This window comes from Carettochelys insculpta, chromosome 16 (assembly GCF_033958435.1).
Source record: "Carettochelys insculpta isolate YL-2023 chromosome 16, ASM3395843v1, whole genome shotgun sequence".
Lineage (NCBI taxonomy): Eukaryota > Metazoa > Chordata > Testudines > Carettochelyidae > Carettochelys > Carettochelys insculpta.
Window position 1 is genome coordinate 29,400,590 of NC_134152.1, and position 25,236 is coordinate 29,425,825.

At 41.0% G+C, this 25,236-nt stretch overlaps 1 protein-coding gene across 4 annotated transcripts in view; it reads left to right on the forward strand.

Moving 5' to 3' along the window:
• SDK1 (sidekick cell adhesion molecule 1) overlaps window positions 1–25,236 on the forward strand; it is a 727,049-nt gene that overhangs the window by 234,919 nt on the left and 466,894 nt on the right. For all 4 annotated transcript variants that reach the window (XM_075010599.1, XM_075010598.1, XM_075010600.1 and 1 more), the window contains one exon: window positions 14,309–14,468. In XM_075010599.1, the coding sequence (XP_074866700.1) occupies window positions 14,309–14,468 (160 nt within the window). The remainder of the gene's footprint in view (window positions 1–14,308; window positions 14,469–25,236) is intronic.

Here is a 25,236-nt window from a genome sequence, read left to right on the forward strand (position 1 = left end):
AGTCTTTGTGTATATGACTCACCAATATCATTTTCTATAACAAATCTCAAGTAGCCACTTGAGTAAATAAACCAGTTATACATTTTTGCAGCCTACATTAACCAAAAGTTAAATAAGTATGTTCTGGAATAAAAACATTATAAACCAATGGGAGAATGACTTGTAAGTGTGCAAGAAAGAATGTTCATAGGAGCTGGGCCCTGCCACATGGGCTGAGAATGACCAGTGACTTCACTGTCTTTAGAACTAAGGATATCACCATCTTGGATATCACCACAAGCTGCTAAAAGGGATGTGCTAATATACCATTAGTTTTTGTTTCCTTAAGTCTGAAATAGGTTCTGACCAGTTCAGAAGAAGGAACTAGCTACCATCACTATCTTCATGGCGGAGTTCTAAAGAACTCCTAACGTTCTGAAATTCTGTTGGTAACGTCAATTTTCACCTTGTCCGTTTAAGTTTCTTTTTTCCTTCTGTCTAGTACAGGTTCAATCTCTTTAATATGGCACCCTTGGAACCTGACCAATGCTGAAAGAGAATTAACCAAACCATGGGAGGTCAATATTGTGTAGCACATTACCAACACTTCCACTGCTTAGTGGGCTCTTAGAAGACTTTTAGAGGTAAATTACAGCTAAATAACAGCATAAACACCGAGTCTGTTTCTGCGCAGGCCACTTCCTTCAGAAGTGACATGCTAATACACGGAGCAAAAGATGCTAATGAGGCACGGATGCAGATTCCCCGTGACTCATTAGCATAATATCATGTGATTTGGAGTCCAGAAGACCATTCTTCCGGACTGCAAAACACCGTGTAGAAGCGTGGCCCCAGGGGGCTTCCAGAAGGAAGTCCTTCTTCTGGAGGCCCCTTCTTCCTGAAAATTTTTGGGAAGAAAGGGCCTCCAGAAGAAGCACGTCCTTCTGGAACGCCCCCCCGGGGGCCGTGCTTCTATACGGTGTTTTGGAGTCCGGAAGAACGGTCTTCCGGACTCTAAATCATGTGATATTATGCTAATGAGGCACAGGGAATTTGCGTCTGTGCCTCATTAGCATCTTTCGCTCCATGTATTAGCATGCCGCTTCTGAAGGAAGTGGCCTGTGTAGAAATGGCCTGAGAGCCAGGACTGGTGGGTGTAAAAAACTTTACAGGACCATGGGAAGCTTGGCCACACACATGATAAGTGGTCATCCACCTAAGTAAAATCATGCCAGATCATGGATGTTGCCAGATAAGAGAAATTAGAGAGGTTCAACCTATACAGTCTTACCATGTTTATAAACTTGGACCTCAGAAGTTGATGCCTTTTCTCCTCTTTCATTCTTTATATGGAAAGCAATTTTTGAACTCAGTTTTAAGAGTCTCACAGATTCAGCATATTCATTTATTATTTAAATATATGAATGTATTTTAAGTTTAGGCATCAACATTTTTGTATTACATTCATATTTCATTTTAAATAGGCTTATTTTTAAAATAAAGTTAACAAATACTCTGATTTAAATAAATCATGAATAAAATTTGTTTTATTAAATTTATCTTGTTTTATGTAAACTACTTTTTTTCTTTTTTTGCCTTTGTTCCCCTCAGTGGGCTCTGAAACCAAGACTTCAGGCCTGGTTTAGAAACATCAAGATTGAAGAACTTTATCTTGTTACACTTCTGATGCTTGTTGAACTCTTGTTTGTGAATTGATATGTACATTTCTCCATACATTTACTGTGGCTTTTGGCTGAATTGCTTCACTAATCCACAGGTAGTTTTCAAACTTTGTGTTTGCACATGATCCAATGCCAAAATGACAATCCCTTAACATTTTCCTCTTTGCTTCTTACTGTCATGTAGACAGTGCTAAGTAACCCATATGGTCAGATTGTTTCCCCTTCATCTGAGTGCATCTGCTTCATTGGTAAAGGATTTCTTATGATATCACCTTAATTGCTTTTGAAAGGGGTGGGACCTTGAGTGAAAGAAGTGGGGGACGGCCAGCCTACTGCACTGTCTAGGGTGCATTGTGTCTTCCTTCCCATCCTCCTACAGGCAGCCCTCAGAGATGCCCAGAATGTGCTATGTGGTGCTCCAGTGGCAATTTAAAGGCCATAGGACTGTGGCCATTGCCACTCCTGGGGCAGTAGCATTGGTGGCCAGGAACCCCAGGCCCCTTTGATTCACTGGGCCCTGAGGCTACTGCCTCCTCTCCCTGCCAAACATTGCTTGGCCTGCAAGCTAAACAGGTTCAGTTGCACAGAGGAATAAAGCTTGCATCCAGAACTTGTGAGTGTTTGTGGGAGTTATGGGGATAAGAGATGGAAGTTTTCCTCCTTGAAAAGGAGGAAGAGAGCACACTTGGAATGCACCTGAGCCAAGGTACATTAAAAAGAGGTCTGAATTTCCCAGGAGGTTCTAGTTATCAGTACAAAGCTGATTATTTCATGCCTTGTGCACTGAAGCATAAGTAGTAAATGTCACACCAGCACTTTAATCTCTTGTCTGTGGGTCAAGATTTGGCACTCTTCACAGTACTGGCCCTGGAAATGAAAATTTGTGTTGTAACTTGGTGGAATCAAGATTGTTTATCATAGAAGTAGAAAAATCCATAATGGGAAATATAAATATATGAATTTAATTCATAACACATGACCATGGATATTATTCAGTATATGTTCAAAACTTATGTAATATATTCTGGAAGTGTTTTCTGTCTTGATTTCATTATTTTGATTGTTCTTTTAAATGTTTATATTTATTGCATTCCTCTTTCAAGCTCACAGAAAATGCTTTTTCTTTCTTTCTTTTAGTTTGTTAATCCCATGCTGTTCCACTTGGGTTTTCTTTAAGGTAATGTCTATACTAGAGCAATATTTCGACAGAAGTTTCTGTCGGAAGATATCTTGTGACAAAACTTCTGTCAACAGATCGCAGCCAGACTGTCAAGGAGATTGAAAGAGCGATCCACTCTCTCGACAAAATGGCCGGACCACCTGGCCATTCTCTCAACACAACAGCCAACAGGAAGCACAGCAGGCAGGGCTGCCTGGTGTCCCAGAAGTCCTGTCTGTTGACCGAGGGCCTCCAGAACATTCAGACCAGCTTTCTGTCAACAGAGGCGTTCTGCCTCATGGGAGAGCAGCAGAACGCTGTCAACACAAGTGCCACGTTCTGACAATTTACTGTCTACAGAATGCCTTGGGAATGTGGACACTCTGCAGATTTTGTCAACAAAAGGCCAGTCTTGTCAACAAAACTCTCTAGTGTAGATACAGCCTAAGCAATTATATAATGTAATATATGTATAGTGTGTAGGTAAGCTTAAAAGTAAACTGTTATAATTTTGTGTCCAAATTCATAGCCCACAGCTTTCTGGGCCCTTCACACTAGAATATGTGTGGCCAGCACATGGGTTTTTTTTTTTCTGCAGCACACAGTCTGAAGATACTCTGTGGCCATAGACACACACAGCGCAATAGTTTATCTTCTGCTTGTTTGACCTTTATTCTTCTTGGGAGATTTACCTATATAGCTTTATTCTTCTATGTGTTTTATTCTTCTATTTCATATTTCCATTGATAACTAACAGACATACATATTTTGGAAAAAAGATGTCCGTAATGCCTAGAGTTCAGGCTAGGAACTGACAAACTTAAATATGTATAGACTACTTCTTAAAATGAGAGCTTTTTTGATCCTTAGCAGTAGAGCTCTGAAAATCCACAGATTTCCACTTTATATCCATGGGTATATCTGTGGCTGTGTTTTGAAGATGCAGATAGCAATTTTACATCCAAACAGGGCTCTATTTAGCAGCTTCTTGAAAAGTATATTAGGTTAAACTTTTGGTTGATATTTTATGTTCACAGGAAAGTCAAGAGATAGAAGGGGAAAGTTAGAATCGTTCCTTATCTGTGAATGAGACTAAGGGTACATGTACACTGCCATGGAAGATTGACCTGCTCTGGGTTGATCTTCTGGAGTTTGATTTTATACATGCACAAAATAATGCTCTCAGGGGTCAAAGTTGACCCCTGTGCTCCTTGCGAGAGTTGAGGAGTAAGAAGGGTTGAAGGGAGAAACTCTTCCATCAACCTTCCCCGTGTAGGCAGAAATGGAAGCTAAAATTGTGTATCTGTGTTCGACTTCTATGTCTAGTGTAGACATAGCCTTACTATTGCCTTTCTTATTAATTTGAGAGCATGTTGAAGTACTTCTAGCATTTCTTATTCGCACATTCAAAAAATGACACAAAACAGGTATACAAAAGAAAAGGTAAAGTGTAATTTCAGTAAAGTTCTCTCTTGACAGCAGCATTATCATGCCATTGGTCTTCTTAGAACTGTAGGGATTGTTTTAGTGTTTTGTTCTCACCTCCGAGCCCTGAAGGGTGCTGAATACATCCAGGTGCTCCTGACTTCAGCTGGTGGCATAGGTGTTCAGCATTTTTTATAAAACAATATCAAGAGTGATTATTTCCAATGGGATTTTGAGAGGGTAATAAAGATGTCTTACCTGGTGAAAGCAATTTGGTGCTCAGTAATTTCCACTTTCTCAGTAGAATGGGGAAGTGCATAGTTCAGATTTCATAACTTCATATTTTTTATTAAAAAGACAGAGGGTAAATACAGGGCTGCTGATAGAATTCTTATGTTGTTGACCTGAACTGGGAATTTTATTAGGAATATTGTTTTGCGTGTTGGCTCACTAGTCTGAGCTAAGAATCTCTAAATTTGCCTGCCACCCTGGACTACAGATATTAAGAGTTAAAAGAGCTCCATGTCTGGTGTTAGGGCCCAGGACCCACAACAATCAAATGTACACTGTGGCTGCATTTACACTGACAAGTTCTTTTGAAAAAAACTGGGTTTTTCCAAAAGAACCTGCAGAGCATCTAAACACAAAATATGCTCTTTTGATCTAAAATTGAAAGAAAGCAGCACTTTTTCTATCTGCCCTCTTCCAGATGAGGAAGAGCACTTTTTTATGACAGATTCTTGCAGAAAAACATGTGTAGACACCCTGGAGGCCCTTTTTTTGAACGAGCAGTTCTGATTGCACTGGATTTTTGGATCCCTGGCCCGTTCTTTTGAAAGAGGAGGCTCTGTGTGGACACTTTCTATTGAAAAAGTGGATTGATTATTTTGATCTACTTTTTTGTGTGTGAACATGCCGTTTTGAAAGAACTTTTTTCAGAAGACATCTTTTGGAAGAACTTCTTTCGAAAGATTCCTGTAGTGTCTTCTTTCAAAAGATTGCTGTGAGTGATAACAAAAGAGAAAAATTTTCATTGTAAAATCACACACAGCAAATACCTAGGATGACAAACACGTAAATGGATTCACTCATCCCACACCCTCTAGTTGGGAATGTAAGTGCAGCCTGAGAATACAATTGCAAGTGCTTAGTATAAAACCATACTCATGCTCCCTCCTGAAGACCAGGGAAGTTGAAAGACCAGCCTCGCTCAACTCATGGTGAGACATGAGAGAGTATTATAGCAGAAAAAAGGGAAAGATTTAAAGGGGTACTAGTACCAGTGAACAGAAAAGATAAAGGAGAGATGAGGAAGAAAAATCTCTTTGAGGAGGAAAAATCTGCCCTAATATTATGGGCTGTGAGATGTTATAGGTCTTTTTGGTTGCTTGTGTCCAGCCAACCAAAACCAGAGGTCTGCACCCTAAGATTTTGAGGGAATGCACATTTGACTGGAGGATTAAACTAAGACACCCCTTTGAATATACATGAGATGTCACTTCACACCCTTGTGGACAAGTTTCTAATAGGAGCATCTGTGGTTAGAATGATGAGAAGCACCACATGATGCTCACAGCCCGTTCACCACAGAGCTATACGGTTAGACCTCCTCTTCTGGGTTTCTTTAGATCCTTTGCCTGATTGAGTATCTTATTTTACAGCTATCTCGTTTTATCTGTGGTACTGATAGAAAATATATAGTAGATAATCAAATACAGAATAATTGCATTATATTTATATAGCACTGTCTACTCAAAAGGGTGGAAGGGTGAAGACACTCGGTGATATCAGATGTCCTTGTCAAATAGCTCTACTCGTTCTAAACCAACTTCCCAACTCTCTGCATGTTCTCACCACTGCCTCCGCATTGTCATCAATATCCTTCAACAGTCATATCTGTCTATCCACTCCATACGACTTCAACACCACCTAAGTCACTTTGGGTGCATCTACACTACAACTCTGTTTCGAAGGAACATCTTTCAAAAGAGAACGTCAAAAGATGCTCTTTTGAAACGGAGCATCCACACATGCCAGCGGGGACTGAAGTTTCGATCCATTATTTTGAAAGACCCCCAGTGTGATTTCGAAAGAGAGTGTCCACACATACCAGGGCGCTCTTTCGAAAGAGCAGGGGCAGGAAGTGCCACAGGAGGGTGGCATGGCGGACGAGGATGGGAGGACCGACTTCAAAAGGATGGGGGAGTTCTTTCAAAGTTAATTTTGAAAGAGTGCCGTGTGTGTAGATGCTCTGCAGGTTCTTTCAAAAGCTCTTTCGATCTGGATTTCGAATGTACTTGTTAGTGTAGACACACCCTTTCTGATCTATACTGTCAAATGCCTTCTGAAAATCGACGAAGCAATTGTAGACATTCTTGTTCTTTCATCACTCTTTCTCTACTATCAATCTTAGTGCCAGTATCTGCTGCACGCTTCTTCTATCTTTCCTGAATTCCTCTTGCTTGTTGGCTAGATGTTCTTCTCTCTGCAATCTCAATCTCTCTGTCACTATCAACAACAGCACTTTGCCTAGATGACTTGTTAAGGCAATCATTTTGTTGTCCTTGCACTCCAGTGTATTTCCTTTCTTGTGTATTTAGCACAGATCCTGTCTATTTCTTAGATGTCTTCCCTTCTTTCCATGCTATATTAAATAGTTAGTGTATTTCCTGAATCATACTTTCTTTGCTGTATTTGATCATTTGCTATGCACAAAAATGTGTTTTGAGATACATAGTCTGCACACAGAGCACCCATTTGAAAATAGCACCTATTTCAAAATAGGCACCATTAAGACAAGGAATAGCACTTACTTAAAAATAGCCATTTCAAAATAAGCACTCTTCCTTGTAGAATGACGGTTACGAATTTCAAAATAACTCAACCTCTGTTTCGAATTTATTTCAAAATAGTGGTTGGACATGGCTGCACTAGCCCTCTCCTTTTGGAAGGGGCATGGTAATGAGCCAGTTTGGCAGATGCTAATGAGGCGCTGCCATGAATATGCAGTGCCTCATTAACATAATGGCTGCTGCACGTGTCTCGAAAGTTCTGCTTTCGAAACGCATGCCACCTGTGTAGATAGGGGCCTTTCGAAAGGACCCCCTGATTTCAAAAGCTTCGGCTTCCTAATTGGATTTTGGGAAGAAGTGGCACTTTCAAAATGTTTGTGGCTGCCATTATGCTATCAAGGTTCTGCATATTCCTGGTAACACCTGAATTAAACTCATGGGATTTGATTCTGTATGTCTGACATTGTCTGTACCAAGAGTAAGCCAAAAACTGTAGAACTGTATTCGTTTAATCTAATCACAGATCCATTTGGAAGTAAAGAGTTGTTGAACAGTATCAAGGAAATAGGAAAACATAATTAATAAACCCAACAAGAATGATAAATGGACAGTGCATTCATAAGAACATAAGAATGGCCATACTGGGTCAGACCAAAGGTCCATCCAGCCCAGCATCCCATCTGCCGACGGTGGCCAATGCCAGGTGCCCCAGAGAAGGAGAACAGAAGACAATGATCAAGTGATTTATCTCCTGCCATCCATCTCTTGCCCTTGTTCTGAAGGCTAGGGGCACCATACTTTATCCCTGGCTAATAGCCATTTATGGACCTAACCTGCAAAAATTTATCAAGCTCTTTTTTAAACCCTAATAGAGTCCTGGCCTTCACAGCCTCCTCGGGCAAGGAGTTCCACAGGTTGACTGTGTGCTGTGTGAAGAAAAATTTCCTTTTATTAGTTTTGAACCTACTACCCATCAATTTCATTTGGTGTCCCCTAGTTCTTGTATTACGGGAAAAGGTAAATAATTTTTCTATATTCACTTTCTCCACACCATTCTTGATTTTATATACCTCTATCATATCGCCCCTCAATCGCCTCTTTTCCAAACTGAAAAGTCCCAGTCTCTCTAGCCTCTCCCCATATGGGACCCGTTCCAAGCCCCTAATCATCTTAGTCGCCCTTTTCTGAACCTTTTCTAATGCCAATATATCTTTTTTGAGGTGAGGAGACCACATCTGCACGCAGTACTCAAGATGTGGGCGTACCATAGTTTTATATAGGGGAAGTATGATATCTTTTGTCTTATTATCGATCCCTTTTTTAATAATTCCTAACATCCTATTTGCCTTACTAACTGCCGCTGCACACTGCGTGGATGTCTTCAGAGAACTATCCATTCTATGATACTTTAGTAATGGTTCTGGGTTTAATTTATGATATGGATTGTACCTCTCTAGTTCATCACCTTTGGGACCAAATGAGAGAATTGAGGCCTGTGGGAGATCAATATTTATCTAGCACATTGCCAAAACTTCCACTGCATACTAGGCTCTTGTAAGACATTTAAGGGTAAATTACAGTTTAATAACAGCACAGAGCACTTAGAGTCAGGACTGGTGGTTGTAAGCTAACTTTATAGAACCATGGGAAACTTGGCCACACCCCATGTGGTTATCTGACTAACTAAATAATGCCAGATTACAGATGATGTCCAACGACAGAACGCTGGATTAGAGAATTTCAATCTGTAGTTATAAAGCAGAATACTTAGAATTGTGCTATCGCTCATTCTGCTAAAGTATTGGAATCTCTCTGAGGTTAAAATGTCGAGAAATTTCTTTGCAGTAATCTGCATTTCATAATTTTGACAATTTTCCTCTTGTTTTGAAAACTACAGGTTGACTCTCTCTAATCTGGCACTTTCTTGTCCAGCAATATCCATCTTCCAGCATGATTTTAGTTAGCTGGATGTCCACTCATCATAGGTGTGCCCAACTTTCCAACAGTCCCATAACATTTGCCACCAATCCTGGCTCTGAATTTTCTGTTGTTATTTAGGTCTAATTTACCCCTAAGGATCTTCAGAGACCTCAGTAAGAGGTGGAAATGTTGGTAATGCTGCAGCTAGACAATATGGACCTCCTAAAATTTAGCAAATTCTCTGATTCAGCACTTGTCAGGTCCCAAAGGGGAAGGACTAGAGGGATTCAATCTGTATCTACAAATAAACTTTAGGTGACTATTTACCAAAACAAGAAGAGATGCACAGTTTTCATATTGACTGAGCTGAGAGAGAACAAATGTTGCTTTAGGCCTTTTCCTCAAAAACTGAAGATACAACTTTCAAGTGTTCTGGAGTATGAAGATGTTTGAGTTTGGTTTAAAATAAATGTCGAAGGGAAGATTAGTAATTTTAACCGAAAAGTTAGTGGCACTGGGAAATTCAGCTGTCTAAAAATTAGAATGCAATTAATAAAGGTCCCACTCAAGCTGATTGCTCCATTCATGCTGAGTTTTTTTAATCCTTGCTCACTTGGACTCTAACTTGACTGATGGCATTGATTATGATGGCTTAATAAATTTCATTGTCACTTTACAAGAACATTTTAGATAATGAGTGTGCTAGTGGCACCCCTTAATGGTGCAACTGATTCTTCTGGTATGTGGGGGTGCGTTATTATATTCTTAAAAGAAAAGGAAAATAAAATAAAAGGGTAGTAGTCTAGTTTAAAATGGCCATTAGGTCTCTCAGCTCAGTAGGTTTATAAACTTTTTTTGGGAGGAGACATTCTTTGTTTGTCAGTTTGACAAGATACAAAAAGTATTCAAGTTAATGTGGTAAAGTAGTATATGCAAGTTCCTTTATAATAGATTCTATATTTAAATTATTTAAATATAAAATATTGATAAGTTATTTGTAAATCTTTGGCAAAAGCATATACAGAATAAAAAACATTAAATTTAATGTACTACAATTAAGACCTCTGAACATCTAGCGTAAACATTTCCATAAGAAAATATAACCACCACCTTCAACAAAACTCCACATGCTGCTAGGCTATAATGTTTAATTGAATATTAAGAGCAGTACCACTACAAACTGGAAACTCAGTCACAACCATGATGTCTGTATACTCCCTTTCCCCGCACAAATGGGGCGGAAGAATGGACAACATCTGAGTTACTGGTGTGTCTTTTAACAATTTATTTTGGAAAGCTTGCAATAAGATTCACTAACATCTTTGTGCAAATCAGTTAACATTAACCACAATATTATTTTTAATTTAAAAAGTCACTTTGTATATTTGGAAAAAGCATTGGAAGTTTTTAAAATGTACACTAATAGAAATGAAACTTGCTGAAGTTTCAAGGGAATTCAAACATCATGTGGTATAATTGAGTAGACATTATGAGGCCCAGACAGATATAATTTTCCTCTTCAATAATTTAGACTGTCCATGCAATTTTCCATAAATCTCTCCCTCTTTCATGCACACAAACATCATTAATGGGCATAAAAATCACAATAGTTTTGTATTGAAACAGAAGAATCCCTATGGCATTGATAGGGATTTTAAGCACTGAAAATGATGAGAAGGAATCATTCAGACTGTAATATTCTAAGCATGTAGCTTATATATCTAATTCTATAAGTTTTTAGGTAATACTATAATATGAATGCTACATACCTTGATATTGTTTTCCAGTGGTTCTGCTTTATGATAGAGAATATAGTTACAGAATAATAGAAATGAGATGAAATTCAATAGTGCAAATTGCAAGGTCACACACTTCAGTGCTAACAAGAATTTTTGCTATAACCTGGGATGTATCAGTTGAAAGCACAGAGGAGAAGTCTGTGTGTATTGGCTGATCTGGGGATGGCTATGTGCTTCCAATATCACACAACTGAAAAAGGCTACTATAGTACTAGGGAGCATCAAGCAATGTATTTCCTGCACCAGTAGGGAAGCTTTAGTACCATTATAAAGGCCACTAGTGAGACATCATCAGATATAGTGTGTGTAGTTCTAGTCTCCTATGTTCAAGAAAGATGAATTCAAACAGGTGCAGAGAAGGGCTATTAGGAGGATCAGAAACCTCCACCTTCTGAGAGCAGACTCGACACTTGGTTTGTTTAGCCTAGCCAAAAAGCCTGAGGGGAGAGCAAGCCATCAGATTCATAATGTCTCTCTTTTCCTGATATTTAAGTTAAGCGCCAGTGTGGACACAAAAGCAAATAGATATAAACTGGTCAGCAACAAGTTTGGGCTTGAAATTCAGTGAAGATTTCTAACCATCGGAGGAATGAAGTTCTGGAGCAGGTTTCCAAGGGCACTGGGAGCAAAAAAACAAAAAACACCTCCCTCAAAACAAAAACAACAAAAAAACCACCTCACTGGTTTTAAGACTGAGGCTGATAAATTTATGGAGTAGGGTAGTCTCATGAGACAGCCTAATAGACTCCATCTCTCAGTGCTGGAAGCAAATAGGCTCAATGTCTGGAGATGGAACAATAGGATGGGGGGAGGGCTTTGAATTACTGCAGATAGTTATTTCCCATGTGTCTGCTTGTGAGTCTTGACATGCTCAGGTTCTGCCTAATTGCCCTATTTTGTGATCTGAAAGGAATTTCCCCCAGGTCAGGTTGATGAAAACCCTGCAGAAAGGGACACTGGCCATTTGCAAGTTTTAAGCTAGAGGAAATGGCAAATTGTATATAGCTTGAAATCAGTAACTCAGCCGGAGGTAATGGGATATATTACAGAGGAGGGTGGATGACATTCTGTGGCCTGTGATGTGCAGGAGATCAGACTGAATGATCATGATGGTCCATTCTGGCCTTAAAGTCTGAGTTATTTTTAACAATAAGCTATTATAATACTTTTTTGAATTTCTGCAGTACAGTGTTTCATCAACAATTATTTTTTTTAATCAAGAACTCTTAAATTACCAGAATTAATCTAGGATTCTTTTGAATTAAAATATATTTGCAAAGCATGAATACCAGTGAATATAGTATCAAGAATATTGTAGTGAGGTAGGTGTAATACTGACAGTCTAGTTTAAAACATTATTTTAGGACAAAAGAAGCACATTGAAGGGTAAGATTTTTTTTCTGAGTGCTTGGCTAGCACCAGATTCTCAAAGAAGCTCCAGCATGAGCATCATCACTGATTTCACTAGCAGCTGTGTGTTGGGTTCCTTTCAGGTTTTGTTTCATGTTTTATTTTTTTCCCGAACACAGGTGAAATTGCTTTCATGCCTGATTAAACCTCTTATCTACATATTTTTGTACTAAAACTGTGTGATCTGGAAAACAACATATTTGTATTTATGCACTATTACACCAATGGGAGCTGAATTTAGTAGACTTTGTTGCTGAGTAACTTCTAATTTAATTGGAATTTGACTAGTGACTAAAACCAGCATTGACTTATTTTCTACTGATATTTTTACATGAAAATTTTGTGTTCTGGAAAGTATTTTAACATTGGTGGGAACCTAATTTTATAGAATTTAACTAACAGACGAAAAGACAGTTCTGACTCAGTTCCATATTGACTTTGGGAAAAAAAAGTTCTGTCATCTGGACTAATATGTTTTCTACTGGTGTGGTTCACTTTGTATTCAGTATTTGGGTCCACATTTAGTGTAATGAGGTAGAAGTAAAGTTTTTTGTCTTTGTGTTAAGAGTCCTATATTAACTAAAATTCACTTACATGCTTAGGTTTTTCAGTAGCTTATCGTTTAATTTGCCCTCAAGCACCCAGGTGAGTTAAAGAAACATTATTACTCCTAAATTACAGGTAGATATGATACAAAGAATGAAGTCCTGGATTTTATATAGGGCAATTAAGACAGATTTTCACCTGGTTTAAATTGTCATTGCTCTAGGGACTTGAGTGGAACCATGACAATTTAAAAAAACTGAGGCTCTGCCCCTAAGTGGCTTGCCCAGGGTTACACAGGATTCCTATAAATAGAAGGAAAGTCCAGATTCCATGCACACAAATAGACCTTGCATGTTTACTAAGCAAGCTGAGTACCTTTAAAAGGGATTTTGTCACTGAGATTTACAGAAAAAAAAGATATATCCAGATTAAAAAATGTCTGGCTTGCAGAATATGAGGCACTGGATCGTCTTGCTGTAGGGTAATCAGGTGACCAATGTGGGTGCTAAGGCAGGCTTCCTGCCTTTTCTGGCACCCATAGACCATGCTGTATCCCGGAAATGGTGAACAGAAGGTTTAGCTCCTATGCAGGGTGAGCCACAGAGTTCCTGAGTCTGTTTCCAGATTCAGCATTTCCATTGGTCTGTTCCTGGTCAATGGGAGCTGGATGGGCCGGTGCCTACATGTGAGAGCAGCGTGCAGAACTGCTTGCTTGCCTCTGCCTAGGAGGCTGACCTGTTACTGGCTACATTTGGGGTACATTGTGGTCATTGGTGCCAGGTCAAGGAAGAAGCCTGCCTTAGCACCCTTGCACTGCTAACTGGTTGCTGCTGGAGGTAAGCCTGTACCCAAACTATAAACCCCAAGCCCTTGCTCCAGCCCTGAGCCACCTCCAATCCAGAGTCCTCTCCTGTGCCCTAAACCTCTTTTCTCTGGCCTCACTCCAAAACCTGCACCCACAAATGGAGTTTGCACCTCCCCTGCACCCTGCCTCCATTTGGGTTGTGGGTATCAACAATTTTCTTCAAGTAGGTAAAAAATTTTGAAAACTACTATTCTGTCCCGATCTCTACAAAATTCTTCACTTGCCCTGAGACATGTCCTGCTGCGACAATCACTTCCGTTCAGCCTTAGTTAGGTGGATTTTTTCAAAAGGAATTTTTTAAGTTTTGCATGTGGATTCAGTGTTAATGAAAGTATCAACTAGCAATGGCTGCTGCCAGACATATTAAACTGCGATGTAGGCACTGTGCCAGTCTTAGTTGCATATGTCTGAGCAGAGGCTCAAGGTATATTCCAGGTTGTCTAATGGTTTGTTTGTTTGTTTGTTTTTTTAACCCTGTAAAAAAACATTTATGTTGGAGGAACCTAGGGTGAGAATTCCAAACTTGTTTTAAACTTGTGAATTAAGCAGCATTTCCAGCGTGTTCCTAGATGCAGAATGTTGATGCTTAGGAGGTTGACACTTATGTCTGGGACAGCCTAGTCCCCTATTTTACTAAATATTTAGGAGGAAATTGGCTAAACATTGGTGAACTGAAATCAATTCTATTTATTTTCATAGGCATCAAAACATTTTTCTCTTGTATGTTTCAGATGATGTTGCACCATACTTCAAGACGGAGCCTGGTTTGCCCCAGATCCATCTAGAGGGGAACCGTCTTGTACTTACGTGCCTCGCGGAAGGCAGCTGGCCCTTGGAATTTAAGTGGTTACACAACGATACTGAGATAACCGCCTACTCCAGTGAATATAAGTAAATGGATTTTTAAAAATACATATTTAATTGCAGTAATTGTTGTGATTGCACTTAGAGAAGATTTGCTATTGGTCACAATAACATAGCATGGTAATGATGACAAACAGTACCAGTGCATCATGAAGAAAATGAGAACAATGAGACTATATAAATAAAATGTGATGTTACATATAGTAAACTGATTGTATTTTTGCAAGTGTTTTGCTAAAAGAATGCTTTTAACTTGTAACAACAAAGCTACGTCTACACGTGAAGCCTACATCGAAGTAGCTTATTTTGATGTAGCGACATCGAAATAATCTATTTCGATGAATAACATCTACACGTCCTCCAGGGCTGGCAACGTCGACGTTCAACATTGACGTTGCACAGCACCACATCAAAATAGGCGCTGCGAGGGAACGTCTACACGTCAAAGTAGCACACATCAAAATAAGGGTGCCAGGCACAGCTGCAGACAGGGTCACAGGGCGGACTCAACAGCAAGCCGCTCCCTTAAAGGGCCCCTCCCAGACACAGCTGCACTAAACAACACAAGATCCACAGAGCCGACAACTGGTTGCAGACCCTGTGCATGCAGCATGGATCCCCAGCTGCCGCAGCAGCAGCCAGAAGCCCTGGGCTAAGGGCTGCTGCACACGGTGACCATAGAGCCCCGCAGGGGCTGGAGAGAGCGTCTCTCAACCCCTCAGCTGATGGCCACCATGGCGGACCTCGCTATTTCGATGTTGCGGGACACGGATCGTCTACACGTGCCCTACTTCGACGTTCAACTTCGAAGTAGGGCGCTATTCCCATCCCCTCATGGGGTTAGCGGCTTCGACGTCTCGCCGCCTAATGTCAATGTTAACATCGAAATAGTGCCCAACACGTGTAGCCGTGACGGGTGCTATTTCGAAGCTAGTGCCGCTACTTCGAAGTAGCGTGCACGTGTAGACACGGCTCAAAGGCCCTAAAATGAGAATGGTGTAGAGGGGAAAGGCTTAAAGATCCTTATAAAGGATTTGCTAAATGATACCTAAATATATGTAGTCATCTTTGAAAATAGGAATTTTCTTCTAAAACAAAAAAAGATCTTTGTTTTAAATTAATGTCTTTTCATTACACTCTTCACTTTGACATCACTCTAGTTGCTATTTTAGTACCTTGTGTCTGCATCTTGGAACCCAAGTATAATGGATTGAAAGAAAAGCCAGTTTTACACAGTATATGCACCATTGGCTCACCTACATTGCCCTAATAGAGAACTGAACTTGAAGGAACTATTGCCCTGACTAAGCAAGAAGAAAGACAAGATAGGAATAAGGGGATGTCGAAGTTGCCAGGGTCCCTTTGAAAAGGACCCCTGTTTGGATGAGCCCCACGGCGGCGAGCCGCAGCAATTTTGAAGTGCTGCGGCCGCCGGCATTCTAATGAGGTGCTGAATGTGTATTTCAGTGCTTCATTAGTAAACTTCAGAATGGCCATTTGCATGGCCATTTCGAAGTTTTGGGATAGTGTAGATGTAGCCAGGGTCAGATATGTATAGTGGTCTGTTTAATATCTTCACTTCTATCAAAATTCCTTCTTAAAAATACCTGCTCACATAAATCAAAACTGTTCTTGGAAGTCAACTGCATGAACAGATTAGCCAATAATTCATTTTTGTAGATTTTTCAAAAATATAATTTACTAATCTTTAGTATTGTTTTTCATATTCTCTGCATCTCCAATAATAGCAGCAACAACAGACCTTTAAATTATTGAACACTTTACTTTGGGGAGTAGGAAGTGGTGAAATCTCAGCACCCATACCATTAAAATGCACGAACACATGCACCATTTTTAAACAGTATCCACACTTGTAAGAATTAATCAGCTAATGCACCCAATCTAAATTCACCCTACAGCAGTTTCCAAGGTAACTAACACATAGTTATTAAATATGAGACTGCACACATTGAAAGGAAGCCAAAGCAAAAATATGGATAACAGTTCTCCTTTTTATTTTTAAAGGTTTTGAATAAAATTACAAAAATACAAATTGTTAAAATGGTAATATAGAGCAAGATGTTAAACTCTATAGCATCAGGCTTCATGTTGGACACGTGAATACGTTACGTGACATGTATTTTACAATATTTGGACTTTTTGAAATTGAGTCTTATGTCATTTAGAATAAATTAAACAAAATTAATAAAATGAAGATTACTAACCCAAAAGTTGCCACTTTCAGCCATTTCCATTTTGTCTCCTCCCTGCTTTTACTCTTTCTTCATAAAATCATAAAGTAGAAATGAGGGGCCCTTATTAAATTTATTTGATCCATTAGCATCAGAGTGTTGTTACCTATCCAGTGTGCCTCCTTCTTTCTTGTATTATCTGTTGGATTTTTATTTCCATATTGTTGTTATTTTTTCTCTTTCATTTGCACCTTGCAAAGCAAGGCATTTTAAAAGACACACTCCCTCACGTAGGCTCTGCTCCATTTGTAAATATGTAGGCTGTGTCTACACTAGGGACTAACTTCGAAGTTAGGCACTACTTCAAAGTAGCCAGCAGAGAGTCTACACACATTTTCCCTTACTTCAAAGTCAACTGCAAAGTAGGGGGCCCAACTTCGAAGTCCTTACTCCATTGCCAGGAGTGTAGAAGTACCCTACTTCAACGTTTAACTTCGAAGTAGGGTGTGTGTAGACGCTTAACTTTGAAGTTATTTTTGTAGTGTAGACACAGCCATAGTGGAGCAGCCATTTGTTTTATAAGGCTGTTTTGGCAACATTGTGGCCCCCTTTGCAGTATATAGAATTGCTAGTAGTGGAGTATTACAATACTTATTTTAGGAGACAGTTGCCATCAAAGGAGACATAAAGAGGGGTGGAGTTTCCTTTATCAGTGAGGTGAATGCAACTCACAAGGGACACTTTCTCATCCTCCCTCATCCATCCTCCTTCTCCATCACATACCCTCAGAATTATGTTTCTTAGTTCACAACATGGTCATTTTTTTCAACTTCTTAAGCTAGTGGGTTCATTTTAGTTCCATTTATAATTTAAGCTTTATCTGAAAGGTTGCAGTGCTTCAGGTTTGTTTATGGCAAGACTGGAATGATTATTGCCATAGCAAAGCAAAAGCATAACAAAGCATATTACAAAGTATTCAAGACAATTAAATATCTGCAGCCATACCAGATCTAATAGAACGCTGCAAACCTGAATGCTGAAGTTAAATCACTCAGCCCAGTCCACATACGGTGACCCAGCAGCCCCCTCAATCTGCAGAGGCCCTGCAGCCTGGTCCCATTTTGCAGGCCTCAGCGTCCAAGTCACTATACCTTGACTCGACAGCTTAGTCATTCTGTGCAGGCCCAGTCACCTAGTCACTCTGTGCAGGCCCATCAGCCAAGCCACAGTTACCGCTTCTGGAGAGTCCCGTGGGTTGGGGCTGAGGAGCTAGTGGCCACCCTCTACACCGAGATCCAGTCCAGTCAGTGGGGGTATACAACCCCAGCCTCCAGCTCAGTGGGGATCCTTACCACAACACACCAAGCTTGTAATAGGGACCCTCCCAGTCCCCCGCCCTGGGCTGCTTGCTATCCTGCTCTAGATGCACAAGCCATCCTGTCTCTGTCTGTCTCCCAGGGGCCACTGCTTTTGCTGTTGCTGCTGCTGTAACTGCTGTTCCTTGGGTGGTTGCTGCTGCTGCTCTTGCAGTTGTGGCTTCACCTCTGGCGAGTGTTGCCGTCACATTGTGGCAAAAGCTCCTTCTCTCTGGAGAACTGACTGGCCTCCCTGGCCTTTATACCTGGGCTACAGCTGGAGCATGTCCAGCAGGGCCTTAGTGGTGGGGCCTTTTCTACCCAATAAGCCTGGCCTCCACCCCTCTGCTCAGTGCAGGGTTGGTACACCCCATCACAGATATCCTCCTCCACATTTGTACAAAATTGGGTGATCTTAGCATTTAAAGCATTTGTTCTTCAGCTTAACATAAAAATAAAGGTTTTTTAGCAGGAGCATGGCTTATTTGTCTACTTGGCCATTGTGGGATTTTGATGTGTTCTTAATTATGGGGGGTGCCACATTGTACTTTAACTATATAGATAAAAAGCTAAATTAGTGGATGCATAAGGCTGTGGTTCCATATATGATTATACATTTGTTTATACATTACAACAGCTTTTCTTTTAAAACTATTATATGTCCCTCCACTCCACCTGAATGTGCTGTGTGTTGGCATTTTTATGGCCACAGCTATAAAAAGATTTTTGCAGTGCTTAATTTGTGCCAGGGTTTGACAGTGTGAAGCCGTGGTGCCTCTGGGCTTGGCAGTTTATAGCCCTGGCACCTCCGGGCATGCTGCATCACTTATGAAAATAAAATAAAAAAAAAAATTGTTCAAGACCTGGGACGTAATTGCTTGAGCTCTGGCACTTCTTTCATTACAAATTAAGTGCTGCCTTTCTCCTACAACCACACTGTCGTTTCACTTACATGATTCATTAAAAACAAAATGGATATTGGAACAAATCTTCTAAAGGAATGAACTAAACTTCAACTTGGAGCTCTCCATAGGTCTTTGGTCAAGGTTTGTCCTTGAATCCCAAGTTCTCACAATCACTCTGTCTGAGTGAGGCCTTATGTTCTGGAACAGGAGCTTTTTTAGGTTTCTTTTGATTTATGTCTCTATCCATCTTGCAATGGAAATCTTCTAGACAGCTGGTCTCTACTTGGCTGTTCCATTCCAAACAAATAGGCTGTCCATCTTTCTAAATTACTTACAGAAACTTTAAGTGCCCTGTTGGCATCCAGACAATGGAAATTCCTTTTCTCTTGTGGTTTACAATGCATACAAAATGAAAGCAAAATAATCTCTTGATCACTGTAAAATGCTGTTCATTTTGGTGATGAAGTTATATGTGGATCAACTTTCTCCTTATGACTTTAGAACGTATTGTTTCTGTCTCTGACAAAAAATGCTAAAGCTTTGTTAAATAAGGAGAATATAAGATAAAATGGCCTTTTTCAATAACTGATGGTGAGTTTCAAAAGAAACAGGTTTTAGGTTACAATTTTTTGTAACGTTTTGTAATTGCTTCTTTAGTTTCTTAATCTTAGAATTGTAGAATTTCAGATTTTATATTACAGTGTTTTCTACTAAATTTCATATAAAAAGGCTCATTCTATAAAATAGAAGTCTAGTGCTTTATTAATATTCTTACTGAAGGAATACATTTAAACCCAAAACTAATAAGCAAATATCCCATACTATACTTTCAGCTGACATTAGGTTGTGGTAAATTGAACTTCCAAAAGTCAAGAAATCTGAAGAGTTTCAACTGGCTATTCCCCTGTAGCAGCATTCACTGTTTGAAATCAATAGGGCTTGTGCTCCTATGTTGCTTCTTCTTTTCAAAAATCTATTCTTATGTGCCTAGATATGGGCTAAAGAGCCCAACTGTAGGTGCCTTTTTTTAGGAAAAATAGCTTATCTTGTGTTTAAAAACAAATGCAGATACACTCATGCATTTATTATAACTTCATATACATATTGAAAATCTAAATAACTTGTCATTGTTAATGGTGAAGCAATTTTATTCTGAAATTATGAAGATTTATACCTTTAGGAGGGATGTTTTTGACAAAAATATCATCTGAGACTCACAGTTCTGCAATCACACATGCACATATTTTAAACACATGAATAATTCCATGAAAATCAATTGCACTAGTTACATGAGTGAAGTTATATTCCTGTTTAAGTGTTTGTACAATCAGGAACTTAATTTTCAATATAATATTTATTTCCTTTAGCAGCCTTTCAGAATTCAAATATGATTACCTATCAGTAGTGGCATTTGAAAACAGTGTTTATAATTTAGGTCCCTATACATTTGCAATAATTTTCAAATTAGACAAACTTCAAACTGATTGAAATCACCTTGATTTCAGTTGTTCCATCATGTTTGACTGATTAAGGGTGTCTATTAGAGATTAAAATGGAATTGTGTCAAATCTTAAGCATGATACTTTTTTTCTGACTTTCCATAATATACTTGCTGTTCTCAGAAATGCCAAGTTATCTAGACAGTTGTATGATATTTGCATGCATATGTGCATGAATATCTTTGATTTACTGATATTCACAACTCTGTGCCTTTGCAAGGGGAGAACAGAGCTTCTGACTTAATAGGACAGGGTGGTGGGGCATGCCAGAGGGTAGGTGTGCATGCACAATGGTATATTGGCTGATCATGTGATAGACTCAAGGGGATCTCTGTGACTCAAACCATCACATCATGGATCCACAGATATTCAGGAGTACTTGGGCAAGGATGGGTAGAGTGACTTCTACATCTGTTACCACTGGGGGTCTGGAACTGATGATGATAAAACTGGAATTCATACTCGCTTTGTCTGAGACAGAGTTAGTTCAATTTTATGATGTTTCTGTCAGAACACTGGGGAAGAAAATATTCCTGAAATTCAGTGTTTCCAGTCTTGAATAGCAGATGTCTTCCATGGAGAGTCTGGTTAATCATTTTTGTTAAGTTTTGTAAACCAAGATCTGAGCAATAAAAGTTGGCAGGCATAAGCACTTGTCTCTGTGATCCAGGTCACATCACTGGCTCCCAACGGCACTGTGAATGAAGTTCAGAAACGTTGTCCTTGCTTTTAAGGTTCTACATTATAAAGTTCCTGTCTGAATATCTTTCCTTGTCTGTTTAGCATTCTTCTCCGTAACCTTCCCACATGCAGCCAATCCACCAGTTCCCGCAACCTTGATTCCTACTTCATCTGCTTCCATAAAAGGCTTTTTTTCCTCCTTTCATGCTGTTATTTGCTCACAAATCAATGTTCCAAAATATCTTGCAATCTTTTTCCCATTTAGATCACCTCTAAAAGCATATTATTGGAGCATTACCTACAAAAAGACCATGTTTACACTCAAAACACAAACATGATGAACCACATTACATATGTATACCTAAACACAAAGACTTTGGAATCATCTCTATAATCATCTCCTTCTTAATCTATTAATCGCCTCCCTTTCTCCCCAATGTATGTTATAGCCTCACATGTCTGTCATGTTCATCAATCTGGTTGTAAGAATTTTGAGTCAGAGGCTTTCTATTTTCTTCATCTGCAGCATACAGGAGTGTGTATTATTTTGTTATCCAATACGTATGTTGCATCTAAAAGCCACTGTATTAACATATAATAAATGACAGTCTCTGCTCCAAAGAATTTATAGTACCAAAGGGCGAGACCTAAATTATGGATGAGATAAACAAGCAGACTGTGGTGGGGAAAATGGGGTAACAAATATACATTTATGGATGCAGTGAAATAATTGGCAGTAGTTATTATATAGTAGTGATGTCAGATTTAAAATTTAACAGAAACTGCAATCTGAATTGAAGGGGACAATTTGCCATTTTAAGATGGTGGAAGCTTCTGCAAATGAAAACCTGGCTAAATCACCATACACTCATCTCTTGTTAAACGAGTACTTTACTTACGAGTACTCATTTAAATGAGGGACACATATTCCTACCTTAGTTCACTAGACAAGTGAACTCCCCCTGGCTAATATGAGCCTAACCCACTCCCCGCGGCTCCAACCTGCCGTAGTCTGACACTCTGCCCCCCTGCTGGCTCTGCAGCTCCAACCTGCGGCAGCCTTACCACCACGCCAGCCCCTCAGCCCCAACCCACAACAGCCTCCCCCCCACCCCTGCAGCCCCAACCCACGGCAGCCTGACTCCCCCACCGGTCCCGCAGCCCCAACCCATGACAGCCTCCCCCCATCCAGCAGCCCCAACCCGCGGCAGCCTGACCTCCCCCACTGGTCCCGCAGCCCCAACCCACGACAGCCTTCCCCGCCCCCGTAGCCCCAATCCACGGCAGCCTGACCCCCGCTGGCCCCAGTAGACCTAACCTGCAGTAGCCTGAACCCCCTGCCCACCCCACGGACCCAACCTGACACCAGATTTTAACCCTCCCTCCCACTCATGTCCCCAAACTGTCCCCAGCCTTTAACCGTCCCCAAACTCAAAAGTTCACTTCCCTTTCAAAAACAGCACCACATGCTGCTATTCCTTCACCGAGTTAGGAACTCTAGGAACCAATCAAAGACTTTTACGTGTATTTTGATGGGAATTTAGTGTCCCTCAAGAGTTTTCACCTATGAGTAGAAAGCTGGGAACCAGTTGTGCTCGTATAGTGAGGAACAAGTGTATACTTGACCTTTAATTCGGCAACCTTCAGAAATAGGCTATGCTGGATTATAGAATTTTTCCAGACCATGAGTGTTCACCAGAATGAAAGATAAACAGTCTATTACTAAAGCTTTTATGTGTTCAAACCAATATAGAGTATTGTACGTGTATAACATGTCATAAAATAAATCATTAATTCACTGTATTTAAACTATTATTTGGAGTAAATAACAGAGGGAAGGAGAGTGCTGGGGTGAAACTGGGGCTTGGGATCTGGGAGGAAGAGTTCAGGAGTGGGATGGGGATGGGGTGGCATCTGAGAGGGCAGGATGGTGAGTGAGAAGGGTGTGGGTACTGAGTCTGGGTGTGATTGGGGTGGCACATTTACTTGTGTCCTCACTGCTGGGGGCACACATGGCTTTGGGCCCCACTGCTGCTTCCCATTGGCTGCAATTTGCAGCAGAAGAGCCCCCAGAGAAGCCGTTTGTTGTCCAACCATGGGGAATGGGGAGCAGCAGCATGCAGAATTGCTTCCTCCTCTTGCCAGACAGAGCTTGCAGGATCCATCCAGCTTGCCTGGATCTGGCCTGCGAGACTCAGAGAGCTAGTGCTGGTGCTTCAGCCATATGGGGGTCTGAACTACTGGTGTTTCTGGATCAGACACAAGATTGAAGACATTCAAGTGTACCCCCGTTCCATCCCTTCCTTAAAACTTTATGGCGTAGATAGATAAAAATAAATATGTGATACATGGCTCAATGCCCTCCCCCTCCTCCAGAGCCAGGCACGTCCTTCCCCCACTCTAACCCAATCCCTCAATCCTCTCCCAGAGCCAGGCACCCCAGGCCATCTGCTCTAACCCACTTCTTCCACCCTTCACCCAGAGCCAGGGAAACTGAACCCCGCCCCCCGCCACCTTCCCTCTGCTCTAACCCAATGCCTGGGTCTCACTGGAGCCACTGCCGCAGCCACATGCTTCTCCCTCCAGGTGTTGGGGCAAGTGCGCAGAGTGGCAGCAAGCGCTCCGGGCACGTGGCTCTGAGGAGGAGCCACATTTCATTGAGCAAAGAGTTTCATGTCGCTGAAGATCTGCGGACTGACCATCTCTGTTGAAATGGAGACTGGATGTTAAGAGAGAATGACAGAATGACCCCCCAAAGTGTGGGAAACTAATAGTTTCTTTTACTTCCAATTGAAAGTTGGAAATCCATTCCTCTGCTGGATATTTGTTAGGTGAATAGGACTGGAAAGGAGAAAGACTGAAGCCTTGAGCTCACTTCATTGAATTATAAATTGTGTAACGGTTCCCTGACCTTACCTTTCAAGTGTAAGCAGATATCTACTTTTTTTAGACCACATGCTGCAAAGATTTCATACTAATTTATGGCAGAAAGTGTCTCCGTTTGCCCTACTTGATACATGGTAAGAAATAGAACCAGAGTTAGCAGCCACCCTTTAAATGGGTTCAGGTGGTTTCTTCTCAGTAACTTTTAAAGGGTTTGCTTTTCTTCCGCCAAGCAAGAAGTGTTTTCATTCTGCTACACAAGTAAGTCTCAGAAAAATACATGAAAGAAGCACACTTCTGATTCACTGGATCTGTTCTATTAGCAGGAAAACTAACTCTGTGATTCTGGCTTAGCACACATGATCACAGAATAAACAGGTGTTTTAATTTGGGCTCCATTTAAAGCACAAGGGAGAAACAATAATACACAGCTGGCTCCCCGCTGCCCCCCTCCCAGGGTTTCTGCGCCTGGGGTTGATGGCAGGGCTATGCTCCCCAGCTGGCTCCCCACTGTGGGGTACCAGGGACCCCTACCCCCCTGTATTCCTGGAGCTGGAGCTACCAGTGGAGCTTCGTGCTCCAGCTGGCTTCCAGCCTCAGGGCTTCAGGGGTTTCCCAGCCCAGCCGGTACCCAGGGCTGGAGCTGCTGGAGGGTCTCTCAGCCCCGGGGTTTCCAGTGTTCCCTGTCCCCATCTCCGGGGATAGAGCTGCTGCCAGAGTTCTGTGCCCTGGCTGGTTCCCAGCTCTGAGGCTGCAGGGGTTCCCTGGGCCTGGCTCCGCACCCAGGGGTTACTGGGGTTCCCCTGGCCCCAGCCGGGTCCTGGGGCTGGAGCTCTTTAGAAGGACTCCCATTCCCAGGAATGCTGGGGTTCCCTGGCCCCGGCTGGGTCCCCAGGCTGAAATTTCCAGCAGAGCTTCGCATCCTGGCCATCTCCCTGCCCAGGGGCTTCCAGCCTGATTGTCTCCCAGGGGCTGGAGCTGCCAGCAGGGCTCCGCACCCCAGCCATGGGACTGGCACATTTCCCCTGCCACCCCTACCATCACAAAAAAAAAACCCACATTAAAAATCAATATTGGCCAAATATAGAAGAACAACATCCTTTAGGGAAAACAATTTAAATAAATTTTGGCTTGTAAGAGTTATAAAGAAAAACTAACAATAAAAATGACTTGTCATTGTCTTTTTTTTGTGGTTTATGGTTTTCAGCTTTAGTCTTCTGCTTAGCAAAAGAGGAAAAGAATTAGTTGTTTGATCACTGAATCTTGTTGATTTTAATCCA